The sequence below is a fragment of the Melozone crissalis genome, unplaced genomic scaffold (genome assembly GCF_028551555.1).
Source record: "Melozone crissalis strain CALT ecotype California unplaced genomic scaffold, PUWL_Pcris_2 ptg000033l_1, whole genome shotgun sequence".
NCBI classification, from domain to species: domain Eukaryota; kingdom Metazoa; phylum Chordata; class Aves; order Passeriformes; family Passerellidae; genus Melozone; species Melozone crissalis.
The window spans coordinates 8,321,649-8,349,414 of record NW_026535811.1 but is presented as its reverse complement, the minus strand read 5'-3'; the positions used below and the strand labels follow the sequence as shown (position 1 = coordinate 8,349,414).

The 27,766-nt window shown below is 43.8% G+C and overlaps 1 protein-coding gene across 1 annotated transcript; it reads left to right on the top strand.

Moving 5' to 3' along the window:
• LOC128940407 (zinc finger CCCH-type antiviral protein 1-like) lies at positions 1 to 27,546 on the top strand. The gene is made up of 15 exons (XM_054281791.1): positions 1 to 297; positions 2,193 to 2,325; positions 4,933 to 5,182; positions 5,290 to 5,400; positions 6,421 to 6,489; positions 7,442 to 7,528; positions 9,102 to 9,203; positions 10,616 to 10,739; positions 11,948 to 12,113; positions 13,970 to 14,090; positions 14,645 to 14,741; positions 15,151 to 15,232; positions 25,052 to 25,182; positions 26,319 to 26,470; positions 27,045 to 27,546. The coding sequence occupies exons 1-15, from the start codon at positions 17 to 19 to the stop codon at positions 27,398 to 27,400; spliced, it is 2,262 nt and encodes a 753-aa protein (XP_054137766.1). The 5' UTR covers positions 1 to 16; the 3' UTR covers positions 27,401 to 27,546.
• The last annotated feature ends 220 nt before the right edge of the window (positions 27,547 to 27,766 follow it).

Sequence of the window (27,766 nt, the reverse complement as noted above, 5' to 3'; positions counted from 1 at the left end):
CGGGCGGAGGAGCGGGATGTGCGATCCGGCCGTGTCCAGCTTCCTCACCCAGACGCTGTGCGCCCATGGCGGGCGGCTGGGGCTGCGGGAGCTGCAGGAGAACGTCGGGCTGTCGGCGCTGCAGCTGCAGGACACGCTGTCGGCGGCGGGCCCCCGGCGGTTCCTGCTGCTGGAGGGCGGCCAGGTGGTCCTGGCCGTGACGGACGCGCGGGTCTGCGTCCGCAAGGAATGCGACGGCTGCGAGCGGCTGCACCTCTGCAAGCAGCACCTCATGGGCAGGTGCCACCTGGGGCCCAGGTGAGCGGGGGGCGCGGGCAGACCCCAATGCGCTCAGCCCCAAACCTCTCACACCCCCAAACCTCTCACATCCCCCTAGACGCCTCCACATCCCCTCCAAACTCCCTTACACCCTGCAACCCCCCATGCCCCCCAAACGCCTGACACCCCCAGACTCTCCCACAGCCCCCTCCACGCCCCACGCCCCGCCGGATGCGCCCTCCCGCCCTGGCGCCCCGGGAGGAGCGGGCAGGAATGCCCTCACATCAGCCGCGGGGGATCCTTGCTCCGAAAGGACTCGTGTCCTGCCCCCGCCGACGATTTGGGGTTTTTTGTTTCTTTCCTTTTTGTTTGTTTAGATCTGTTCGTCTCCGCACGCGTTGCTCAGCCCTCCCTGGCATGCGGGTGGAATTGTTTACACCTATTTCTCAGAAGGAAAAAGCAAAGTGCTGACATGCCCTCTGGTTTCGCTCGAGACAGTTACAGAAGTTGAGTTTTGCTGGAAGTCATTGCTTGGCTTGTGGCCCTTTCTTTGAGAGGCACTGTTTGATCACCCAGGTGCATCAGTCCCAGTTTCTGGAATAGGGAGGACTCATGGGATGGGCAGGCCTGGCAGCCTCTTCTAGCCACAGGTGGCCAAAGGTGGTGCCTGGTTTAAAAAACATGAAGGAAACCAAAGGCAAATGCAGAAGAGCAACCCAGCTTTGCAACTACAAAAATGGATCACTGTGCACTAAGATCTGGATAGCATGGAGGGGAAAAGCCATGTCTCTCTCTCATCATTAGGATGATAAGATTTTCTTATTTTTTGTTACATTACAGACAATAGAGCAAGCTCCCATGGGGTTCACTGTTGGAAATGCCTTGTGTGCAGACACTCAAGATGGATGACTTTGTGTGAATTAAAGTTTGCAATGAGGCCATTACCTTCATAATGATCAGCCATCTGCCCTCTCAATAGCACAGAGTATTTAAAGTCACTTTGGTATGCGTTAAAAATCAGTAAACACAGACACACCTTGGAGCAGACACACCTTGAGGTAAAACTGTCATGAGGAGAGCTTCAGGAGTTAACTAGAGGCTGAAAGAGAAAGGGATAGACTTGAATCTGGTAAATTAACAGGTACTTTCACTGGTTGAGTATGTCTGATCTTAAAGCTGTATCACATTATATGTTGAAGAGCAGGACATAAGGAAGCTGCATTTTACTGCATTAAATTAATGCACAGGCTGACTATGTATGTGTCTCCTCTCTGTTACTGATTTGCAGTACCATTTCAAATAGATGAAAAAAAACCTGCAATCCCCCTCTCTAATTCATACTCACCAGATTTTGGCTTTGTATGTGGCAGCACTGACTTCATTATTGTAGCTTGTTTCCTTAATCAAAACTCGTAAGTTAAACTTTCTTACCTGTTTTTGATTTTTTTTTAAATAAAACTTCACAGCTACTGAAGATAACAAAATGTGTTGTTTTCAGCTTCACTGTTGCTTTTGTTTCGTGCAGGCTCTTGCATGTTTCTTTACTTGCCATCCCTAGGACAACAACCTTCTATGTTCACAAAATGAAGGCTGTTGTAACTTTTGGCATTGTTGGTGTACTCCTTTAAAATTAACTTTTCTTCGGGTTGTTTAGGTCATGTGGCTTGACTTGGGTCTTCCTGGAGGCAAAGAATGCCTGGGGTCAGCCTGCATTGGAGTTTAAAAGGAGGAGAATAGGGTCACCACACTTCACAGAGGAGTTCTGCTGTTTGTCCATCCTCTGGCTAATTACAGACACCATCTAAATGTTCAGAGACTCTCACCAAGCCCCCTTTCTCTCATGGCTTTTCCCAAGTTGTACATTATCTGAGGTTCTTCTGTAAATCAATTTGACAAAGGAGTAAACATTGATATTTCTGTGTATTTTCTTGCAGCTCTTGTAAGTACTCGCATGACATCATGAATGCGGAGAACAAGAAAGTTCTAAAAAAACATGATTTGTCTGGCCTCAGTGAGAATGAGCTGCAAGTCCTGCTTCTCCAGAATGATGCATTCTTCCTCCCTGATGTGAGTTGTACAGGTTTCTTAAGAGAAAGTTTTCATTCATTAGGAATGGGAGAGGGCAAGAGAGAATGTGGAGTTCTGATTTTAATGTCCAGCTGTTAAGATATGAAATGGGTTTAGTCAGAATGAAGGAGGAATTGGAATGGCAACGTAAAACAACAAAAAGCCAGATCTGTGAAAGGGCTGTGTACTTAAAATAATGAGAAAACCATCCCCACAGCAGTAAATCTGTTCAATAAGTACCCAGAGTACACATGTGGAGAAGGCCCTGGCATCTGGGATGTGTCAGGAGCAGACCTGCCCTCTGATAGCAGGAGGTGGGCAGCAAGGCTACAGCGTGTCTCCTTGCCAGCTCTGTTATCCCAACAGGGTGGCCATAAAGCTGCTCAAAACAGCAAACAGAAATGTCAGCAGCTTCACCAGAGGTTTACAGAGGGTGAGATAAGCAAGAGAGAGTTGAAAGATCACAATAATGGTACATGCTTACAGTGTAAAAGACATGACCAAAACCCAGTTTGTTGCTTCTTCTCTGTGAGATGAAGACTAGGAAGTGAGTGCAGTGCCCCTTTCCTTTTTTCAGCCCATGTAGGCCTGCACACATTTTGGTGCTTGAGGGTATAAAAGATGAGAAGAACCTGTGAAAAATGACCAAATGACTGCAGTCAGTTTTGTGTCAAATCTGGCTCTTCCAAAATGCAGGGAGTTTTTGTACACTGGCTTTCTACAAAGGGATCTTTGCCCAGTTTGTGTGCCACTCGTTGATTTTGTTAAATTTGGTTGAACATTCCATTCTGGTTCAGCATGTCTGTATAAGGGCAGTACTCTCTTCAAGGTATGGCTGTTTGAAAGTCAGTCATACCCTGTTCCTGGTGAAGAAATTACCAAAGTACTGCCCTTGTCTTTTGCAGGTTATAATCTCCACAGATTTGTTGACACAACAGTTCTATTGTTTCTTTGTTCCCTGCTGTGAAAGTGCTAGACTTTGACAAAGCAGATGTTTTTTTTTTCTTTTAAATTGTGTAGTGTTTTAAAGTATGTTTTACTGGCAGACTGAAGGAACGTGATGGTAAGCAAGGAGAATACTAATAGTTCCCAGTAGTGAGCAAATAGTAGAAACTGTTCTTGGTTGGTATTACCCTTCAGTGATTACTAGAAATCTATTCAGCCCTCACCCCTGGCAGGCATCAATAATTACCAGTAATTGAACACTTTAACTCCTATCATGCAGTAAAATGGCAAACCGAAGAGAAAACTGGGATCAGTGCAGGCCATTCATAAACCTGAGAATTTGGAGGTTGGATGTAAAAAACAGTTTGGCTGTTTCCTGCTTAGAAATGCTGACTGGTTGTGTGTGCCATGAAGACATGGCATGTAGGAAGCTGTCAAGAAAGAGGACACTTTGGAATTCTCTGACTTCAACTGGGGTTCAGAGTAAGAAAAACACAACAGCACCACAACATCAGGGGTTTTCACACTTTCCCTCACCTCTCTGGGTCTCCTATTTTGTTTTTGTTTTGGTTGGTTTCTGTTTTTGTTTCTTGGCCGGTGCAAGGGGACAGTGTGCTTTCTTGATGTAGCTAAGTAGTGGATTCTCTGTTGTCATGGTTTAAGCCCAGATAAGTACCATGCAGCCACTTGCTCTCTCCCACCCTGGTGGGATGGGGAGGAGAATTAGAAAAGAGGTAAAACTTGTGGGTTGAGATAAGGATACTAAAATAATTTAAATAGAATAAAATATAATGACTGTAATGAGAAGGAGAGAAATTAATAAAACCCAAGAGATACAAGTAATTCCTAGTACAGCTGCTCCCCACCCACTGACTGATGCCCACCCCATCATCCCTGAGCAGTTGGTGGCTCCTGGGAAGAGGGATTTGGAGGGGACCTGTGAGAGTCCCAGTGTGACATTAGGGCTCTCTGCCACATCTATGTGTCCTCCTCAAAGAAGCTTTATTACAGATGCTCTGGGAGCAAAAATGTTACTGTGGTGCTTAGTGGTCAATGTGAAGGAGTTTTTGGTCTGTAATTTGGTCCCTCATCTGATTCTCTGTCTCTCTTTTTTAGTGAATAGAGGAATAAAGAGTGCATTGCTTTTTCCATATGTACTCTAATCTCAAAGCAGTTTTCTTACCATTTTGTAAGCTCAAATCTTCAATGCAGGATAAGCTTTACAAATAAGTGCAAATTCAGTTTCAGCTCCATGAAATGATAACTCATTTGACACAGTGAACATGTTTTTATGGAGATATTTGTTCTTTGTTGTTCATTATGCTACAGGGGTTTTTAAAGTAGAATAACTGTAAACCAGTCTTTTATGCAACTGTCTTGCATCCATTTTATGCAACTGTCTTGCATCCATTTTGGCACTCCTAAGCTTGTTGGATTGGCTTTTCTTGGAAACAAAACATGTACAACTTCAAAGCTGAAAATGCATGAGTCAGCTTAAAATACCTGCTCCTCTATGCAAGAAATCTGTCTGCATTAAAGAAGTCACTGTAAACACATGACTTTTAATCACCATTTTTCTGCTGTTAAAGCTGTATGCCTGTAGGACAAACAAAAATTCTAATTTTGCTTTTCCATTTCTTATTGTATCCTCTCCACTTTTAGACCTGCCAGTTATACAACAAAAAAGGTTCTCACTGCACACAGCAAAGCAACTGCAACAAGCTTCATGTTTGTTACTATTTTCTCAAGGGGAGGTGTAAATTTCCTCAATGCGTGATGTCCCATAACCTCTTGGATGACCATGCATTGAGAGTGTTGGAAACTGTAGGCATTGATGGGAAGATAGCTTCAAACTTCCAGGCCATATGTGATTACAAGCATATGGAATTCAACAGGGAACCGAAGAAGTATGGTAAGTTGCAAGAAACAGTGGTCTTAATAATGATTTTGAGTTTGATAGAGGTAGAAACTGTTCTTGCCTTGCCTAGCTAAACCCTGCCATCCTTTTGATGCTTTCAGTACACAACTTCAGAAATAATAATTTGAAAAAGCCAGTAGTTAGAAGGACTAAAGAAGTGAAGACAACTTTGGATACAGTGCAGTGCATGCTGGATGTGCCACCTTCAAAAGGTAAATACCTAGATAATAGTACCAACTGTTTCCTTGTGGAATCAGCTTTTGTATTTCTCTTCTTGCAATATATACACATTTTTTCCTCTCTGCTATTATGCACTTGCAAAAATGGAGGAAGTCATGGCAGAGTCATATGGGAGGGAGAGCTGCACTTTTATTGCCTGAAGTACTGCATTGAAAAGAGCAGTTGAGTGGCTGGCAATAACGGTGACGAGCTGGGGTTTGTAACTGTGATTGCACCTCTGTGGTATCAGCAGTGGAGTGCTAGTGGAAAATCACATGTGTGATGGACATAATTCCTCAATGAGATTGGGATATCAGCTGGCTGAGCTTGTGGCCCAGCAGTGCTGCTCATTCGATCTTCTCACACAGGTCCCAGTAGCACTGCACCTACCCAGAGCCAAGACCAGTTGCCAACAGGAGTGGGAGGTAAAGATAAAGGTATGGATTGTTTCTCACCCTCCAGTCTTGAGACCAGTGGTTTTCACTGGGCCTTGATTTCACACAGCCTGACAGCTCCCAGTGGTAGTTGAGAGCAGCAGCTTATGTGTGTGCCGTGCTGAGTGCTGAAATCCACAGCACCAGATGGCCAGCAGAGCTGTGTTGGAATTTCTGCCCAAGCATTGTGCAGCACTCTGTACTGTCCTGGACACCTTTTTTCCTAGCTAGGAAGGTGACAGAATTGTATCAGTGCATGCAGGATCTTGCCTTGCCTTCTGTCCATAGGGAATTACTACAGCTTTGTCATTAGAGCTGTTGTCTCGATACACCTTCCAGTGAGTGAATAGCAACTTGTAAATCTCTTGTTCTTCTGGGCAGAAGGACCTTGGCTTTAAAGCTTGTCAGAGTCCAGTACTCTCTGGAGGACTGGAGGTGTTTTAGATATTCCACACATGGATGGTGTAATGTTTCATATCAAATTACACATGTGATGGACATAATTCTCCCCAGAGACTGGGATATCAGCTGGCTGAGCTTGTGGCCCAGCAGTGCTGCTCATTCGATCTTCTCACACAGGTCCCAGTAGCACTGCACCTGCCCAGAGCCAAGACCAGTTGCCAACAGGAGCAGGAGATAAAGATAAAGGTATGGATTGTTTACAACTCTCCAGTCTTGAGACCAATGGTTTTCACTGGGCCTTGATTTCACACAGCCTGACAGCTCCCAGTGGTAGTTGAGAGCAGCAGCTTATGTGTGTGCCTTGCTGAGTGCTGAAATCCACAGCACCAGATGGCCAGCAGAGCTGTGTTGGAATTTCTGCCCAAGCATTGTGCAGTGCTCTGTACTGTCCTGGACACCTTTTTTCCTAGCTAGGAAGGTGACAGAATTGTATCAGTGCATGCAGGATCTTGCCTTGCCTTCTGTCCATAGGGAATTAATACAGCTTTGTCATTAGAGCTGTTGTCTCAATACACCTTCTAGTGAGTGAATAGCAACTTGTAAATCTCTTGTTCCTCTGGGCAGAAGGACCTTGGCTTTAAAGCTTGTCAGAGTCCAGTACTCTCTGGAGGACTGGAGGTGTTTTAGATATTCCACACATGGATGGTGTAATGTTTCATATCAAATCACACCTGTGACTTTCCACACGTGTGATATCCCAATTCTCCACAGAGACTGGGATATCAGCTGGCTGAGCTTGTGGCCCAGCAGTGCTGCTCATTCAGTCTTCTCACACAGGTCCCAGTTGTCACTGACATATTTTATGAAAAATCCTTTAATTAGGACCTTTTCTGTGGAGAAGCATCAGCTTCTCCATGTTTTGCTGCTTTGGAATGTGATTTGGAGAACTGTTTAACTAGCATGTGAAATTGTTTTTACTCGATGACCAATGACAGCCACCTGTGTCGAGGCTGTGAGCAGTCACAAGATTTTATTATCATTCCCTTCTATTCCTTTCAAGCCTTCTGATTAAATCCTTTCTTCTGTTCTTTTAGTACAGTTTTACAATATTGTTTTCTTTTAATATAATAAATATCATCAAATAATAAATCATCTTTCTGTAACATGGAGTCAAGATTCTCGTCTCTTCCCATGTCAGGGTTGTCTGCAAATTCAACACCCAGTAGCACTGGACCTGCCCAGAGCCGAGACCAGCTGCCAGCAGGAGTGGGAGGTAAAGATAAAGGTATGGATTATTTACAACTCTCCAGTCTTGAGACCAGTGGTTTTCACTGGGCCTTGATTTCACACAGCCTGACAGCTCCCAGTGGTAGTTGAGGGCAGTAGGTTATGTGTGTGCCTTGCTGAGTGCTGAAATCCACAGCACCAGATGGCCAGCAGAGCCGTGTTGGAATTTCTGCCCAAGCATTGTGCAGCACTCTGTACTGTCCTGGACACCTTTTTTCCTTCCTAGCAAGATGACAGAATTGTATCAGTGCATGCAGGATCTTGCCTTGCCTTCTGTCCATAGGGAATTACTACAACTTTGTCAGTAGAGCTGTTGCCTCGATACACCTTCCAGTGAGTGAAGAGCAACTTGTAAATCTCTTGTTCTGGGCAGAAGGACCTTGGCTTTAAAGCTTGTCAGAGTCCAGTACTCTCTGGAGGACTGGAGGTGCTTTTAGTTATTCTACAAATGGACGGTGTAATGTTTCATATCAAATCACATGTGTGACTTTCCATATGTGTGATATCCCAATTCTCCACAGAGACTGGGATATCAGCTGGCTGAGCTTGTGGCCCAGCAGTGCTGCTCATTCAATCTTTTCACACAGGTCCCAGTTGTCACAGATATATTTTATGAAAAATCCCTTCATTAGGACCTTTTCTGTGGAGAAGCTTCAGCTTCTCCATGTTTTGCTGCTTTGGAATGTGATTTGGAGAACTGTTTAACTAGCATGTGAAATTGTTTTTACTCGATGACCAATGACAGCCACCTGTGTCGAGGCTGTGAGCAGTCACAAGATTTTATTATCATTCCTTTCTATTCCTTTCAAGCCTTCTGATTAAATCCTTTCTTCTGTTCTTTTAGTACAGTTTTACAATATTGTTTTCTTTTAATATAATAAATATCATCAAATAATAAATCGTCCTTCTGTAACATGGAGTCAAGATTCTCATCTCTTCCCATGTCAGGGTTGTCTGCAAATTCAACACCCAGTAGCACTGGACCTGCCCAGAGCCGAGACCAGCTGCCAGCAGGAGTGGGAGGTAAAGATAAAGGTATGGAAAGATAAAGGTATGGATTATTTACAACTCTCCAGTCTTGAGACCAGTGGTTTTCACTGGGCCTTGATTTCACACAGCCTGACAACTCCCAGTGGTAGTTGAGAGCAGCAGCTTATGTGTGAGCCTTGCTGAGTGCTGAAATCCACAGCACCAGATGGCCAGCAGAGCTGTGTTGGAATTTCTGCCCAGGCATTGTGCAGCACTCTGTACTGTCCTGGACACCTTTTTTCCTAGCTAGGAAGGTGACAGAATTGTATCAGTGCATGCAGGATCTTGCCTTGCCTGCTGTCTCTAGACAATGAATATGGCTTTGTCAGGTCTCTCACTGAGTCTCCTTCCAGTGTCAGGGCTTATTGTTCAGTCACAAAGCCCTGACTTCTCTGTTGGGTTGTATGAGAGATGGTCAGACCCTTCAAGTGCTTGACTTTGCTACTGCAAGGATTTGACATCCATGTTATTTCTGGGATGAAGTACCAAATGCAGAATCTTTCTCTTAAAGCAAATATGGATTGTGATGTTCTTTGCTGTAGGGAAAAAGAACAGTTCCTCTGATGAAGCTGCAAAGGACAACAAAAAAGATAACTGTGATGAGATCTGTTTGTTCTATGTCTGGAAGTACTGCAAAAACAAGGGTAAGCTTTATGAAAAGTTGTTGAAGACTTGTCTGCAGAGGCACTCCTGCTCAGTGTCTCGGGCTAGTGGTGACAGTTGTGCCTCCTCAGTGGTTTCTTTTCTTTCCAAGTCATTAATAAACACTGTCAGAATTACAAACATAATCAGAAAAAAGCCAAATGGTATACTTAAACCCTTTATCCTGTGGATCATCCAGCCTATTTCAGCCCTTTTGATGGGGGCAGGCTTTGGGTATGTCTCTGTGGCAAAGCCCTTTAAAACACCAAAGTCGATGAAGTAGTCAAGTCCCAAATAAGAAAGATGAAGAAATGCCTTTCGTTTTAGGCTAAAATTCTCTTGTAAAACTATAGAGAAGGACTCTTTTTTTCTCTATAACGCTTAAAAGTATGAGGAAATGAAAGTGTGCAAATTGTAGATATCAAGCAAAAACCTGCATACTGAAGTAAACAGGTATTAAAGTAGCTACAATCCTATAAGAAGTTTAAACAGAAAAAGATAGATGAGTGATAAAGATCCTATATCCCAAAGAAAGAAAAGATCTCTAGTCCTAGAGATAGATAATTTCAGGGATAATTATCTCTGTTAAGAACCTCTGCTTTTAAACAACTCATCTTTAAACCAATACCCCATAAGATGACATGGCCCATAAACACAGCTGTGATAAAATTTATAGAAAATGAGAAAGATTTAATGATTACAAATTTCCCCAAACAGATGCTATTTGTAGAAATTAAAAGCCACAAGAGAACTATTTTCTTGTAGAGAAGGCTCCATAAAATTAACAAGACTTCTCTCCATAAGTAAACTAAAGAAAGACTATTCTAGAAATAGTAAACTAAAAGTTTTAGGTTTTGTCTGTCTACATTATCAATGACAAAAAAAAGTTGTAAAGAGAAGTGTCCTAAAAATTGTGTTCTGATTCTTATTACTCTTTCTTTTACTTACTATTAATAAATTTCTATTTATTTTCTATTTATACCCTTTTAAAGTTTTCAGCCTATTTTACTTTTCTCCTAATTCTACCTCACAACAAAAAATAAATCAAGACATTCTAGTAAGTGCACTAGTAGTTAACCAACACTAAACCAACCACAGTAATTAGTAGATTAACCAAAAAATCTCAAATTAGCAAACCAAAACCACTACAGGTGTCTTTCAAATAAATTTGGCAGTATGTATATGTGTGTATATATATATATATATATAAAATATATATATGTTGCTTTTCTTGATAAGACTGCAGAAACACACTCCCCTTCTGTTTTCAGCTCTCTGCCTTCATGGCTTATACCAAAGCCCAGGAGAGAAAGCCTCAGAGTATAAAAGATGCTGGTTCTATTTTGGTTTTTTCTTGTCTTGCTCTCTGTGTTAATGACTGCAGAATTCTTGACTATGTCTGATTTCATTACAGATAGATGCAAATCTGTTCATTACCATTTGCCATATAAATGGGAAGTACATGATGGGTTGAACTGGAAAGAACTTTCCATGATGGAGGAAATTGAAAAGGCCTACTGTGACCCAAAGAACAGCAGGTGTAGTAATGCTGGACTCCTTGCTTGGAGTTTTGTGATTGAACCTGTGTAGGAAAACTTGTGTTTCCTTCCTAAAGATGTCTGACTTCTCAGCTTCTGGTTACTGAGCCTCTCAGAAGGGAGGATGTAAAAATAAGAATTTTTCCTTTTAAAAAAGCAAAGAAAGAATGGTTGCATGAAAATCCCACTCTAGTTTTGTCTTCTAAAAGTAACAAAACTATATCTTGCATGTAAAACTCTGTACAAGGTAAAAAGCCAGTGTTTAAAATACTAGAATTTCAGGTCATTTATCAGTTTATTTACAGTAATGAAGTTGGGCCTTTTGACAACATTTCAGAGCTGGTCCTTCTCTACAGCTATTGCTTTCCTACTGCAGTTAGTATCTGTAGTAACAATAATAGTAATCTGTTACATACCTAGAGACATTTTATGAAATGTCCTTTGTGTAAGCAGCCCATTTATTTTTTCTTCTTTTTTCTTTCTATTTTAAGAGTGTCTTTTCCTTTTACCTCCTTTCTGAAAAGTCCCACTGAAAGCAACCTGGATTCATAGGGCACCCAAGTTTGGCTTCACAAAATAGTATTCTAGTTTTGGTCCATGCCTCTTGGGGCACCAGATGATTTTGATTGCCAGTTTTCTGGAGATCACAAGCAATATTCCCAAGAGGTGGTTGCCATCAAAGCCTTCCTGCCTGGGAATTTAACTTTTCAAGCCTTGCAGGAGAAAGAGCCCAGGTGGCTCCAGTGATGAATGCAGTTTGCAGAACTCACAGCTGTGGTTGCTGTGATTGCATCCTTTGTAACCACAGAAAAAGAACAAAGTTGATAGGCTGCAGGTTTTTTGCTGGCAAATTCAGTCACACACTTTGCACATTCTGCTTTTGTACTGAGAAAGACTGTAACCACACCTAGTTATCACAGAAGTTCCTTTTGCCTCATTGTACTTGGAGCCTGACATTATCTGTAAAGCTGGCAGTGAGTTCCACATGTGATTGAGGTGGCATTTGGTGTCTCACAGGCCAGAGTTCACTTCTGAAGCTTGGAAATGGCTTTCAGAGCTGCCACGTGCTGTGGGAAATAAATAATCCTATTTCAGATCTAATTAAGTTTGGTTACTTTATATTAAAGAAAATGGCACCAGCTTAAACTGGGGATGAGAGGATAAAATATGCATTCCTAACTCTAATAAACCTGAATTTGTCCTTACAGCTTTCCAAGTAAGAACATTAATTTCCAGACAATGACCTGCTCTTCTTCTTTGGTTCGACGCCTCTCTACACCATCATCAGTCACCAAGCCCACATTCCTGCTGACCACACAGTGGATTTGGTACTGGAAGAACAACCAAGACAAGTGGATTGAATATGGGGAACCAGTGAGTTCACATCCTGTGCTTTGAGTCATTACTGCAGGAATATGTGGGGCCTCTGCATCCTTTCCCCTTTTCTCAACAGCATTAATTGAGTCCTTGTGCTTGAATTTGACAGTGTTGGGTAAGGCAGTGAGGCTACATCTGTTCATAACAGATGTGCTAAAATGCTGACAGGCTGGAGGGAGGGAAGAGAGCTCCCTTTTGGAGTTGTCCATGGCTCCATAGAGATTTAACATATAGACACTGCTCTTAAGATACATGGGAAGAAGTTGCTTCTTTTCCAAGCAATGCCCTGCTTCCTTGGACATGCAAGGATTGCTCTGCTCTCTCAGATCAAATGCAGTCTTTTTCCATGTATGTCCAAGTCCTCTGATGAGAAAGTAATCTATCTGAAAAATGCAGGAAAAGAAATAAATATAGAATCTCACCTTCCCCCGAGGCAGATGAGTTTATCCCATATGGTTTACAGTATAGCAGCACAAATGGTAGAACACAAAGGTGATCCAGGGGCTTGGAAAAGTACACAGAGAAAGGTGCTGGATAGAGAACAGTTTAAAAGACTCAGAGTAACCTCACAGAGTACTCAACCACAAGGAGTCACCCAGGTCCAGGAGAGATCACAGCTGTCCAGCTGCTCTTTAGCAGGGAGAGCTTGCAGGGAGCTCACTCAGGCTTTCCTGTCTGTGGAATGAAGTGGTTGGCTCATAGTTAAATCTCAAGCAAAGTAAAAGGTAAGACTGAGACTCCTTACATCTGCAATGTTTTTGTTCCTTGGCAAATTAGTCTTGGAAGAACCACCTGCTGTTCATGCAATAATCACATCATCAGTGTTTGTTTCCAAGCTCATATGCATCAATGCTCACCATGTCACCCTGTTCCTTTGTGGGTTTTTAGACTAGAAAAGTGTTTAGACTAGAAAAGTTCTTGGCCTAGGCCTTTGCTTCCTTTGGAGCCTGAACCAAAGTTACTTTGGTTTGATAAGGAGTTGGGTGTACCCATCACAGCCAGTTGCAGCTCAGCCTCACCCCCTCCCCTGCCAAGGAACTGGGCAGAGAGTGAGAAAACTCATGGCATGAGATAAAGACTGGGAATTACTGCCAAGGCAGTGATTCCTTCTCTGCCTTGGGAACTCTGCTCCCTGATAACAGGGTGGCAAATGCTCACACTCAGTGGGATTTCCTTTTCAGGCCTGAAGGTGAAAAATGCTACAGCAAAAACGTGTGCACAAGCAAGGCAAAGCAAGGCATTCATTCCCCTCTTCCCTTGGACAGGCAGGTGCTCAGCCATCCCAGGAGAGCTGGGCTCCACAGTCTCTTGGGAACACAAACTCCATCACTCCAAATGTCCCCTCCTTCCTCCTTCCCCAGCTTTGTACACAGGAGTGATGCTGTATGGGCTGGGATGTCCCTGTGGCCAGCTGGGCTCAGCTCTCCTGGATGTGCATCTTCCCAAGGCCTTGTGCCCCCAGTCCTGTCACTGGTGGGGTGGGAGAGGAGCAGAAAAGGCCTTGGCTCTGTGCATGCCTACACTAAATAATAACTAAAACATCCCTGTGCTATCAGCACTGTTCCAGCACAAATCCAAAACACAGCCACAATCAGCTACTGGGATGAAATTTAACTCTACCCCAGCCAAATCCAGCACAAGTTGTTACAGGAATTTAAAGTTACTAATTATGTATTTGTGTTTATGTTACACATATTCAGTACTCAGCCTCAGGCCACCATAGTTCTGGGTAGATTCCTTGTCATCCTACACTTGGCCTCTTCTTTCCCTCTACCCCAGCTAGTTATCCAGGGTTTAGTCCTGACTGTGATACTTCTCATTCTCTTAATTTTTTTTCTCTTCTCCCTACAAAGGAAGAAGGGACCAGCACGACCTCACCATCTTCTGCTATTATTGAGAATTTGTATCAAGCAGATCCATGTGCAATTGTACCTTTCCATGCTGGCCAACATCAGTATGAGCTCAATTTTAAAGGTAGTAATTTTACAGGTTCTCATCTACAACTATGCAGTGCTTTATAGACTCCTGCAAAGTTTTCCAGCTTTTAGAAGGTATGACTTCCTCTCCTGACACCACCAGTTTCACTTACTGGAAGTGAAGTAGTGGTGGCCCTTTGTGAGCAAATTCCTCACAAAAGGAACCTTCCCCCCTTACTCCTTGACGCTCTCCAGACTCACATCTGACCAGGAATATAAAGGTTCATAGTCTTCACATAAAGTCATAAACTTTAAGGAAAGTAAGTTAACACTGTGGATGGTAAAAAATACAAGTTAGGCATCTTCCTGCTGCTGTAGCAATGTTTAAAGAGCACTGAGTGGCTTGAGGGAGCAAGCAGGATAGGCAGAGGTTCAGTCACAGAGTTACAGGAGAGACAGGAACCTTACACAGCCTGTGTGCAACTACTCCTCAGCAGGTAGAATTGACAGCCAATATGCAGTTTTCATTAAAGGATGACTGATGAGGACAAGATGTCCCTGTCTTGTAGACTTATTCATAACTTTTTTTCCCTTCTCTTTTTTCTACTCAAGAAATGATTCAGACAAATATTCATTTTAACACTCGAAGACGGGTTTGCAGGCGACCGAAATTCGTGTCTTCTGAAGATGTGCAGAAGATAAAGACAGGGTAAGTGCTCTTTAGGTTGTTGTTTCATATTTTAGAATTAATCATAAGGCAGAATGGGTCCCAGTGCTGGCAGTAATTGTACAAAGACACAAGTGCTGCTGCTGAAGCCTGTCCATGGGACTGAAGAGCAGAAGCTGTGTCACAAACTGCAGCTGTGGTGCCTCACCTGCTGCCTGGGGTACAGATTACTGCAGGTACTCCAGCCACAGCTGTTACTCATAAAAGCAAGTGCAAGAGGCCTGTGGTGGTTGAGTGGCAGCATGCAGAGCCCAGCCTACAGATTGAGGCTATTTCCCAGTTTCTTTGTGGTTTATTTTGTTAATTATTAAATACAGGAATTGGCTAAAGAGGATGCTCCAACTGGAGCAGTGCTAGAATTACTAACACTTCATTTCTCTCTGTTTGCAAGCAGCCAAAGGGATTCTTCTATTCCAAATCAGAGCTGTCCTAGTCACTGGGATGCATCTGCACTGCCTGACTTCGGATACAAGGTATCTTTTTTTCTCCCCTTCTTGTAATTCTGATGGAAAAGCACAGTTCAGAGCTTAACTGAATCAGCTGTAACTGTGTGGATGCTAAAAAGGGACAGGAGCAATTTCTTGGGTGAGTGTGCTAAAGATCTAGGTGATCTCCCAGGGGGTCATGAAACAGGTGCCAAATTGTCTTGAACTTCAACTGCATTTTAGGCATTTATCTACATACCAAAAACTCAAAACTCCACACAACAACAAGACCAAAACTCACTGAGTTTGAAGCAGGAGGAGGTAAATTTGGATTGGAGATTCAGGAATCTGTATCCTCCAGTGCTGTCACATACATCATGGATCTGAGTGCAGACCTTGGCCTCAGGAGGTGGCAGAAATCAAGATCTACAACCATAAAATAAAAGCAAACATTGCAGTGATGTCTTCCACAAAACAAACCCAACCCCTATCAGCCCAAAGTCTGTGTTCTTATTTAGTCTTCCAAGACCAAAATGTGTGGGTGTTTTTTTAGATTTCTAGGTCCTGCAGTCCTTCTGGAAGAGCAGCAGTTTTGGAAGTACTGCAGAACTCTAAAAAAAAAGGGCTTTTTTGTGTTACATGGGCCTTTTGTGTAGTGCTTTGAGAGGTTTTCCTTGTTGACTGTGTCACAGGATCCTGTGTGATGCTGACCAGGTTGTGTTGGCACAGATGCCCTGGAGGCTGAGGAGCACCAGTGTGTGGCTGTGTGTCAGTGTCAGGGTGTAGTAAAGCATTTCACTTGGAAAAGAGGAGGAGTGCTATGTTGATATAAAATCACCATTTAACAAAATTTGATAGTGAAGGAGGCAGTGGTTTAACATGATTTGATGGCAAAGTACACTTGATTATTTACTGCATAGAGGACAGGGTCAGACAAAACTGCTAGAGAGACCGTGCTGTTGAGTCATGACTTTCATAAGGAAAAGATTAAATAATAATGAGAGTGTGTGGGAACCTGGCAGGCAGCCAGATTGAAGATTTGCCTGTGATATTTGGAGCCCAGTGGAAGTAACAAAGGAACATGCTCTTCCTTTGGCATCTTAACTTACAAGCATAAATTTTTCCCAGAGTGCCAGAAAGGCAGGTACCTCTGTTCTGTTCAGGTCTCTTGAGCTGTGTGTGCTTAATTGCTTCCCATACTTGCTCTGAAAACTTGCCTGAATTTTAGTTGAGTACATTTGTTGGCGTGTTTCTGGAGTCACTGGGGTGAATGTGGAAAGCTTTGGAATGCAGTGCACAGATCCATAGTATCTTTTGGTTGTACCTGTGGGGATGTGTGAGTAGAGGGAGCTCAGTTTGGCACCTAAGAAAAAATCGAACTTGTGAGTGCCTTTCACAGGAAAGGAAAAGTGACAATGCCTATGATAGCTGTTGGCACTAAAAGTGAAAGCCTGGGCTAGGTGAAATCTTTCTGTGGGACCCTAAGCTTTTTTTTTTGCAGTAGGTAATATTGGGAGTGGCTGGGATTCTGCATGCTTGTGGTGACCATGTAAGAGCTGACAGCTCCAACTCGATGAACTGCCTTCTCTTCAGACATTGACAAATAATCCTGGCAGAATCAGCTGCACTGGAAGTGATCCATTTTTAAAAGGAACCTGTGAGATAGGCAGAAAGTCATCTTGGCTTAAAATGGGAATCTGTGCTTTGGTAACATTGCTTATTTTTTGAGTATTGCTATGTCTTAATCTTATATGTCTTAATTAATTGAGAATGGTTCTGTAGAAAGAAGTGTATAAAATGCACAGTGGGAATTGGTAACACTGTTTGGGAAGTTGGTGTGACTTTCTCCTGTCTTTGTTTTCACAAAGTGGAATTAGTAGTTTTTAAATGTTTTAAAGGAAAAAAAAACGATTTTATTATATCCTGAAACTTCTTGCTGGGTTTAAAATTGTGTCTTTAATGTACAACTGAGAAAAGTGTGCACTGGATGTGTGGTTTCCTGTCAGTCTGTGTGGCTGATGTGCTGCTGAATCCTGGCCATGCAGGCCAAGGACTGCTGCACTGCACCAGGCACAGGGTGCAATGTGGAGAGTGAATGTCCATTTTATAGATGTCACTTCTGGTGGGGTCACTGCCACCAACCCTGCTCCTTCCAACAAACACCCCAGTGAAGCAGAGCTCAGGGTGTGAGTGACTGAGTACTGCTCTTGAGCAGTCATACACTGGTGGGAATTGCTGCCAGAGCAGGGATTCCTTCTCTGCCTTGGGAACTCTGCTCCCTGATAACAGGGTAGCAGATGCTCACACTCAGTGGGATTTCCTTTTCAGGCCTGAAGGTGAAAAAAGCTGAAGTTGTGTAGTTATGCCATATCAGCCTTCAACAGCAGTGTGATGCTGTGATCCTTTATTAGCACTAGAAGCATCCTTGGGGAAAAAAGGACAAACCCACAAAGATTTCATGGAAAGGAGAACAGCTTTGTTGTCATATAAAATAAATAGAAGTACTTTTCTTACAGGATCAGGCCTTGTGTAAGAGAGCTGACCCTCTCTTTTACCTAGAAAGGTTTCAGTTCCTCAGGAAGAGATCATAGAATAGAAGAATCATAGAACAGGCTGAGTTGGAAGGGACCCATTGGGATCATCGAGTCCAACACCTGGCCCTGCACAGGACACCCCAGGAATCACACCATGAGCCTGAAGGATGCAGCAGAGCAAAAGTACATGTGTAGTTGAATGTGGGATTTCTGGGCTGTTCAGATGGTCTGGGGAAAAGCCCAAAGATGGCCTTGGGCCCCCGGGTTCGAAAGGACGAGAGGAAGCTTCAGATTTGTTCTTGGTCTTGGTGTTTATTAATTGCTTATCTAAAAGATTTTCTCTTGGCCTGACAGAGTTCTGCTCAGCAGTCAGCCATGGGCACACACTGAAAGCCCCTGGGGCGGTCACCTATCTTTATACCCGGAGTTACGTATACCATATTTATCATTTTTCTCCAATACCCTCTACCCTTATTAACCAGTGTTTCCCTAGTAAGGTCCAATCCCGGAGTGCCAACATCACCACAGAAGATGGAGGTCTAGAGGAAGAAGAAGAAGGAGAAGGGCACGCCCCAATTCCTCCATCTTACTTCTCTAGACCCCCCTGTACAGAAATCTTAAGCCCTGTATCTCACACTCCAATTAACTTGTCCCTTCACCATTCACCCCAGTGAAATCCTCCCGTCCTCATACTGATGTCATCTCCCATGTGGGATCAAAGTCCAGCCACCAGACATCTCTGGCAGCATTCCAGGACTCCCGAGCCCCCCAGGGGGGGTCTTGTTCACCCTGCACCCCAGTTCTGAGAGACTGAGATCCCACATCTCCCCCTTCTGTTTGCACCAAAAAGATCTTTTTCGCCATCCGATTCATTGCATGTTTTAAACATGCAAATATGCATGGGACAACAAGTATGAGGACTAGGAGAACTATTAAAACATAAAACCCTATTTTTAAGATTCCTCTCCAAATGGGAGAGATGTCAAAGAATTCTGCCAATTGATCGATCCATGATCCTGTGATCTCACCAAGCTTATTTATGCTGTCCTTTATATTTTTGATATTTTCATGAATTGACTTTGAATGATCTGAGAGATTCATGCAGCACATCCCTTCGAACTCTTCACACCCATGTCCATGAGCGAGCAATAGATAATCGATTGCTGCTCTATTTTGAAGAGTCGCCTGTCTCACACTACCGACGTCTTTTAACATATCATCCAATGTGACAGACACAGACCGCGCATGTTTGCTCAACCAACAACCCATGCGGTCGATCTGAGTCAAGGCCACCCCCGATGCTGTCTGAGGTGAGAAGATTGCTGTAGCAATACTCGTTTTCTCGTCCCAAGAAAACATTTCATCATTGCAATCTGCTGCATATTGCTGTATTGATCTTTTTTCTCTGTGCCTTTCCTCTCTTAACATGTTCAAATCAGGCGATAGCATTGAAATTTCCCCAATGCTGCATGGACCTCCCGTGGCATTAGCAGGAATGCCGTGCCAAATTCTGTCCCCGCAAATTAAGAACAGACCCCGCGGCAATTGCACCGGAACTTGGATCGATCCTTTGGTAGTTCTCTTTGTATATTTACACCAAGCTGAGGCATTCTTATAAAATTCATGAGTGGGAGTTAAATCAATAGTTTTCACCTTTGTGTCTTTTGGAGCCTCAAACCGCATGCAGAGTTTCATTGTCATGGACCCAAAAATCTCCAATTCCTGAGGTTCTGTAGAAGCCATAGGAAGCAGGTGTGTCCAAGCACACCACTCTTTTATAGGATTTTTAATGACCTGCGAAATGTTAATTGCAGAGTGCCCTGGAACTGGCCATTGGTCCACTGGCAATCCAACCATGCATGCTGAAAACGGTTTACCTGGTCTTGAATGTGTCAGGCAGATGCTGTCTAAATTCGCTGCCCGAGCTAAAGCCTCCCATACATTTTGCCTTGGTTGACTAACAGGTAAATCTCCCCCACTGCTTACTGCAATGAATGAAAAAACAATGCACATAAGCATCATGAAACCCATTGCTTTGCTTTTGTGTGAAAACCCCCCAAGGTCCTTGGTTTCTTTTTTTATTTCTCTTCTGGGTCGTTTTTCGCAGTCTGAGTCTCGACTTCTGTCTGAGTACTCGTCTCTTTGTTTCTTGGATCAGCGTTCTCGTGCTCTCGTGTTCGGAATGGCTTCACATGCCGCACCGACACCCACTTCAGACCTCGATCTGTGGAGATACAAGCGAAACCCTTTCCCCAAGAGATTAGTCTGAAAGGACCCTCTATTTGTCCGGTCTCTGGGTTCCTGATCAAAACTAAAGGATTTTCCCTTAGCTTTGCCTGTGTGTTGTTTAGAAAATGTCTCACGATCGGTGGATCAGGTTCCGAGGATGAGCTATTTAGGAAATTCAGCACATACAATGCCTTATTTAATTTCATGTGAGGTGTTGCCTCTGGCTCACCCCTTCTCTGTCTGTCCAGAAGGGATTTTAGGGTGTGATGTGTTCTCTCAATGATTGCCTGACCTGTGGGTGAATGCGGAATACCAAAAGTGTGTCTGACACCCCATCTTTTCAGGAATCTGTCAAGCACCCTGCCTGTGTATGTTGGACCATTATCTGTTTTTATCTCCTGAGGCACACCTAATGCTGCAAATGCCTGCAGAAAGTGTCGGCAAGCATGGTCTGCTGTTTCCCCAGCATGTGCTGAAGCAAAGACTGCACCTGAGAATGTATCTACAGAAACGTGAACATTTTTGAGCTTCCCAAAAGATGGGTATTTTGTGACATCAGCTTGCCACAACTGAAGACTTTGCAGCCCCCGCGGATTGATGGCCCCGGTAGAAGAAGGTGGCTGCACAAGCTGACAGTCTGGACAAGCACTAATGATCTCCCTCGCCTGACTCTTTGTGAGACGAAAGGACTCCATCAGTGCTTGCGCATTCTGATGAAAGAGCGCATGACTTAACCTTGCCTGCTCAAAAATGTCCGGCAGCGTTTGCAAAATGGGCATTGTCAACCTGTCCGCCCGAGCATTCCCTTCCGCTAAAAACCCTGGAAGTGTTGTGTGCGCTCTAATGTGTGTGATAAAATACTCCCTTTCCCTGCTCTCTAGCAGTGTTTTCAAGCTTGTCAGGTATGAGTATAAAAGCTCATTACTGACTTCTTTCAAGAGCGAACCCTCCAATCTCTTGACCACACCCGCAACATATGCGGAATCTGTCACCAGATTGAGAGGCTGTTTGAACAACTGAAATGCTCGGACAACGGCTGCCAACTCCACAATTTGTGGAGAGCCCTGAACCATCCTCACGTCTGATTCCCAATCCCCTGTCGTTGAGTCTCTCCACGTGATCACTGACTTGTGTGTCTTCCCCGAGCCATCCGTGAACACGGTGATCCCGTCTTCACTTATCTGTGGTTTTGCTCTATAGCATATTTGCGATTGCAGTATTCTGTGTTGGGGAAAGTGGATTGTGCAAGCTCCTGGGAACGCTAACAATGCGATTAACAGGTCTTTCGATTGTTGCATTGCCCAATCGAAGTAGTCTCGTTTCAGAGGTAACCTGATGACTGAGAATTCTCTTCCTGCCATTGTCAGCAGCCTTGTTCTCGCCTTTATGATGATTTGTGCTGCCATCTCCAGATCTGTGAGAATCGTTTTCGCGGGCCTGTGCGGTAGGAAAATCCACTCTATGATTATCAAAGAGTCCTTTTGTGATTCATCCCATTGGAAGATCAAACCATGGAACTGCGTTTTCTTCCCCAGCACTGCCTTGCGCGCTCGCCGCCCCCGCGCTGGTATGTGAGTCTATCCCCCGGTTTTTGCGAGTTTCGCCCTCCGCGGGCGTGTCCTCATCCTCACCGGCGCTGCTCGCGCCCGCCGCCGCCGCCGCGTCGCCGCTTTCGCCGCGAGCAGGCCCCCCCCCCGATCCCTTATCTTCCTGCTCCCCCCCTTCTGCTCCTGACTCCTCCACACTCTCTGGAGTTTCAGGACGCCCTTGGGGTTTGTTGCATTTTTTGATCGGGGGTTTTAATATTTTTTCCCGCTCTCTTTTTTCGAGAGCCCTTTCCCCCTGGCCTTTCAAAGCCAGAGCAATTTTTTTTCCGGAGCTCTGCCGCTCCGCCCCCTCCTCTGAGGGTGCCGCAGCTTCTCGCTGCTTCTCCAGTTTTTTAGACTGGACTGCAATACCTTGTAACATGATTCTTGCCGGCGAGAGTAGCTTTAACGCTGTCTCATCTTTTTTTGTTGCTAAAATATATAAATGCCTATTAATCTCTTGCCAAAACCCGACTTCGAACAAAAGATATGTCTCTGCAAGTGGGTAATTGAGCCTTGCCCATAATAACAGCTGTTTTAATTCTTTCTTTGGGATCCCTTCTGTATATAATTCTGCTACACTTTGTAAGGTGGATAAGATTTCCCGTTGTTCTTGGGAGAGTGTTGCCCCCATAGTATTATTTTGGCCTTCTTACCGAATCTGTCGCCAGCGTGGTCTGGAGGCCCTTGTTCTCCGTCCAGCAGATTACGAGGGATGGATCAGAGGCGCCTTTCTGGTCCCAGTCCAGGCCGCTCTGCTACGAGCTGTCTTCAGCAGAAGCTGAGAGATGGGATTTCTCAGTGACTGCTGATTTTTGCAGCTTCTCCCGGCCGGTTTTTTCTTTTTCTTCTTTCTTTCTTCAGGCTTCCCTCCTCTGGAGTTATCAGTGCTGTTCTCTTGGCTCTTCAGCTCTTCAGGGCTTTCCCCCCCCCGAAAGGTTTGGTGGGAGATAGCCCGCACAGCGAACGCCAGTTGTGGGATTTCTGGGCTGTTCAGATGGTCTGGGGAAAAGCCCAAAGATGGCCTTGGGCCCCCGGGTTCGAAAGGACGAGAGGAAGCTTCAGATTTGTTCTTGGTCTTGGTGTTTATTAATTGCTTATCTAAAAGATTTTCTCTTGGCCTGACAGAGTTCTGCTCAGCAGTCAGCCATGGGCACACACTGAAAGCCCCTGGGGCGGTCACCTATCTTTATACCCGGAGTTACGTATACCATATTTATCATTTTTCTCCAATACCCTCTACCCTTATTAACCAGTGTTTCCCTAGTAAGGTCCAATCCCGGAGTGCCAACATCACCACAGAAGATGGAGGTCTAGAGGAAGAAGAAGAAGGAGAAGGGCACGCCCCAATTCCTCCATCTTACTTCTCTAGACCCCCCTGTACAGAAATCTTAAGCCCTGTATCTCACACTCCAATTAACTTGTCCCTTCACCATTCACCCCAGTGAAATCCTCCCGTCCTCATACTGATGTCATCTCCCATGTGGGATCAAAGTCCAGCCACCAGACATCTCTGGCAGCATTCCAGGACTCCCGAGCCCCCCAGGGGGGGTCTTGTTCACCCTGCACCCCAGTTCTGAGAGACTGAGATCCCACAGTTGAAGTGGGAATTGTTAATGTATAAGTAAATGTGCAGATGACACCAAGCTGAACACTGTAGGTGACACACCTGAAGGACAGGGCCATCCAAAGGGATGTGGACAAACTCAAGAAGTGGTCCATGGGAATCCAGTGAGGTTCAACAAGTACTGGTGCTGTACCTGGGCCAGGACAACCCAGGCTGGGGATGAGCAGATGGAGCAGCCCTGGGAGAAGGACTTGGGGCTGCTGGTGGTGAGATCTGGACATGTCCTGCCCCTGAACCCCCCTTGTGCTGAGCTGATCATTTACAAGGACCTGGAGTGACGAGAAAAGGGGGGATGACCTCAAACTGACAGAGAGTAGGTTTAGACTGGGTATCAGGAAGAAATTCTTCCCTGTGAGGGTGGTGAGGTCCTGGCACAGGGTGCCCAGAGAAGCTGTGGCTGCCCCATCCCTGGCAGTGCCCAAGGCCAGGCTGGATGGGGCTTGGAGCAGCCTGGCATAGTGGAAGGTGTCCCTGCCCTCCCTGGATGGGCTCTAAGATCCCTTCCAACCCAAACCATTCTGTGATCCTAAATAAAACATGTAGTACTGAAATACAGAGACATGATCTTCATCCTGTAGGTGATGGTGAGCAATTTGGGCTGTGGTGCCACAGACTGTGCAGTCAGTACTTGCATATCCTGATTGTTTTATGTGCTGTGCTGTAAAGCTTTGGAAAATGCTCCTGTATTGAGACATGGGAAATTTCACTCAAATTTTTAAAGGCTTTTAAATAAATTCAAAGAAATAGTTATTTCTTGTGCAGCTGATCTTTAGAACACTTCCCTGTGGGTGATCTCCTCATCAGTAAGTACTTAAATGTATCTGTGAAACACAAATTTTATCCTACTTTATTTTCTCTCTAAACTCAGCCTTCTAAAACAGGGAATTTTTGCCTGGTAGGGTAAGATGTTATTTTCCTTGTTACCTTTTAGGATGGCCACAGCTTTCTTGCTTAAAACACTTTGGAATGTGGGATGTTGGGATCTCACTTTGTAATCTTGAGTTCCCACTTGGCTTAAGTTGTGGTAAAGTGGAAAGTATTACCAGGTGACATCAGCCTGCCAGCATCACACTTTTGCAGTTTATGAAGATAAATGTTGATACTAGAAGATAAAAGACATGAGTTACTTTGGAGAAAAAAATGGAAAATTCATGCCTGACATAAACAAGCAGAAGACATCAAGTAATGTTTTAATTATGTTTTGCATTAAATTCTTTTTGGGAAAAATGAGCATTTCTTAATGGATTTTTAAACACAAATGTATGGATAAATAAATAAAAGGATAATGGCTAAACAGACTTTGTTTCCTTTGGGAAAGGAGATGTATTTGTTTAAGCAGGCATTGGATGTCACATTTGTTTAGAAATGTAGGGGTTCTTTTGAAGTCCATATTAAAGTGAAGCTTTCTGATTTTTAACTTTGAAAAGGTAAGACACTACAATGCCAGGAGGGTATCTGTGTTTTGTTTGTTTAATCTTTAATAGCTGAAGCTCCCATAAATGTCTAATTACAAATGATGCTGTTATCTAAGATCTTTTGTTCTTAATCAGCTTTAGATATGAAACTGATACTCTCTGGAATAATCTGTCAAATTTTCTTTTTGCAATTTCTGTTCTATTGAGATTTAAAGTTTCAGGTGTCAACTCCTGGAGATGATCAACCTTTCAACATCCTTCCTGAAGAGAGGTGAGGTGTCCTTGCAAAGCAGGAGTGACAGACTGATTTTCTTGGTATTTGGTTATTCATGTAGTCATGACCTAAAGCATTTAATAACCCTTCATAAACAGAGTTTGGGGCCCTTCTGAAAGTGTATCTGCTGGAATTAGGCCTCTGCATCTTCCAGACTCACTGCAGCCTCATGCCTTTTTTTGCTTTGGTTTGTGTTTTATAGGCAGTGGTGATCAGCAACACAACCTCTGAATACAATGAAATAAAGCAGCTGTTTCATCAGACTATGAAAAATTACAGCATCCTTAAAATACAGAGGATTCAGAACCCATCCCTCTGGAAGGTGTTTCAGTGGTTAGTACTTGTTTCCCTATCCTTATGAGGAAGCAGTCTTCAAGAACAGTGTCCTGTATGTGCTTTCTAGGAAAGAAAGGAGGTTGCCACCTGTGCCTTGACATGACTGGTATTTAGTTATTAGAATTTCAGGAGTGAGATTGGTGTCTGAGGCCTTCCACAGAATTTGGGGAGGTTCCCTTTGCATGGCTCCTTGGAAGAGGGAGAGAGGAGCATGGAGAGAAAGACATGCATATGCAGAACTGGGATGAGGATACCTACAGGGATGTGAACAGTGATTGTCTTGGGGATGGAGCAATAACTGCTTGCTGCACATGTGCTCTGTGTTACAAATCTTTATCCATTTAGAGTGTATGAAATGCTAAAAAGAGTAAAGCCTGCTTGGGCCTTTTTGTTCCAGTCAGATTTATTTCAGTGCTTTTGCTGAACAGTCAGTATTCACTGAGAAAGAATCCTCGTGGTTTAACTTGATGATGTCTGAGTTCCAGAGCTCCTTTCTGGTTTTCAACATCTGCATCAGTGATATTGAACACTAGGTACTTAGGCCAAGCTGGATACCAGCAGATTAGAGCTGGGGTTCAAACATGTTCACGTTAGTTCGATGTAGGATTAAGCTATTGCTTAGAACAGTTGTCTAGTTTAAAACAAGAGAAAGTATTCAAGGACTGTATGGAATGGTAATGGAGTAGAAATATACTGCTCAAATAAATGCTTTCACCTGCAAAATGATGGAATCCAGAAAGTTATCAGCTACTGATTCATAAAACCTTTTCATCTAGCAAAACATAAGAGACTTCAAAGCATGTAATAGTGCATATTTCTTCTCCTCCTCCAATGAGGTAATTAAGCTAAGCAGGCAGAGTTTAACATTGCCAAGTCCAGAGGATGATGGAGTAATTTGGGTTGGAAGAGATCTTAAAGCTCTTCCAGTCTGCACAGAACAAGGACACCTTCCACTGTCCCAGGTTGCTCCAAGCCCCGTCCAGCCTGGCCGGAACACTTTGAGGGATGGGGCAGCCACATGTTCTTTGGGCACCAGAGTATGTTCACAGTATGTTCTCAATGAACTCAGTCCATTGCTCTAACTTTCCCTTTTCTTCCATGGTTCACATTCTCCTCCCCTTCATTTTTATCAGGCAAAAAGAAAAGATGAAAAAGGAAAATGGAGGAAAGGAAGTGCAGGAAAAACGCCTGTTCCACGGAGCTGACGTCACCTTTATGGAAACAGTCTGCAGTCAGAACTTTGACTGGAGAATTTGTGGAAGCAATGGAACTAACTATGGGAAGGGTATGTAGAAAGTGAGATGTCTGCTGAGACTCCCCTGATAGCGCAGCAGTCAAAGGTTCTGAAGTCTTTAACTGTAGAAGGAGAAAAAAAAAAGACAAGAATTGGTATTATGATGCTTCTGAAGAGGCCAGGATTTGCTTTGGGTTGGGGGCAAGTCTTCTCACAAGGTGTTAAGAGCATTAGTGATTTGGGATTTGGTGTAGGTGGCATTTTCTGATGTCTGGGATCATAATTTGAACTTACAAATTGGTTTGTATGGCAGGGAGCAGAAGGGTGTGTATGCCTTCAGTGTGATCTTGGAAGGTCCTCATGTTTTCTTGTCTGTCCCTCTCATCACAACACACAGACCTGGAGTGTGCTTATTTGTACAGCTTTTAAAAATGGTTCCTGAAATAGCAAATAGTGAATGGAAATAACATAGTGCAGTCCCCTCTCTTGCAAAAATGTCGGTGGTGTTCTGTAAACTGAGTAAGAGAAGTCCTGAAAGTTGAGTCCTGAAAACCCATAGAATGCTCAGATTTTGCGGTCAGTGTACAGATTCTCCTCACACCCACGTTTCCATCTCATTTTCTAGGAAGTTACTTTGCTAGAGATGCTTGCTATTCCCACACCTACTGTCAGGCCACGCTGCAGGGACACTCCATGTTCGTGGCTCGTGTTCTGGTTGGAGACTACGTGAAAGGCAACGCTGCCTACGTCCGGCCCCCAATGAAGTGTGCTGCCAAGCTGTGGCTGTATGACAGCTGTGTGGATAATGAGTTCAATCCTGCTGTTTTTGTTGTCTTTGAAAAACACCAGATTTACCCAGAGTATATCATAGAGTATAGAGAGGAGAGAATAAATGTGCAGAAAGACACAGGAACAAGTGCGCAAAAAGAGACAGGAACAAGAGCGTCTAGAGAGGAGGGAAGAAAATGTGTCATATCTTAGAGGAACGTGGCAGTTTGTGTCCATCATCTTGTTTTTCATATTGCAGGTGTTCTACTTAGTGACCTTTTTCTTTTTAATACAGTTCTTCAGAATGTTAATCCAGTTTCTGCATTGAGGAGGGCTGGCAAAGCAGATGTTACATTTGTTGTGACTGCCTTATCTTCTCTTCCTCTCTTAAATGAAGCACAGACATTTTGATAACCATAGCAGAAAAATCAGAATTGTGGGATGGGAAATTGAATGTTATGACTGCTGTGGGCAAATAATTGTAAATGCATCGTCTAAAAAAATAGAGAGGACTTCTCTTTGCAAACAGTTGAAAGAAAAATTAACACTACAGTAGTTTTAAAGGAAGCTGTCAGGTGT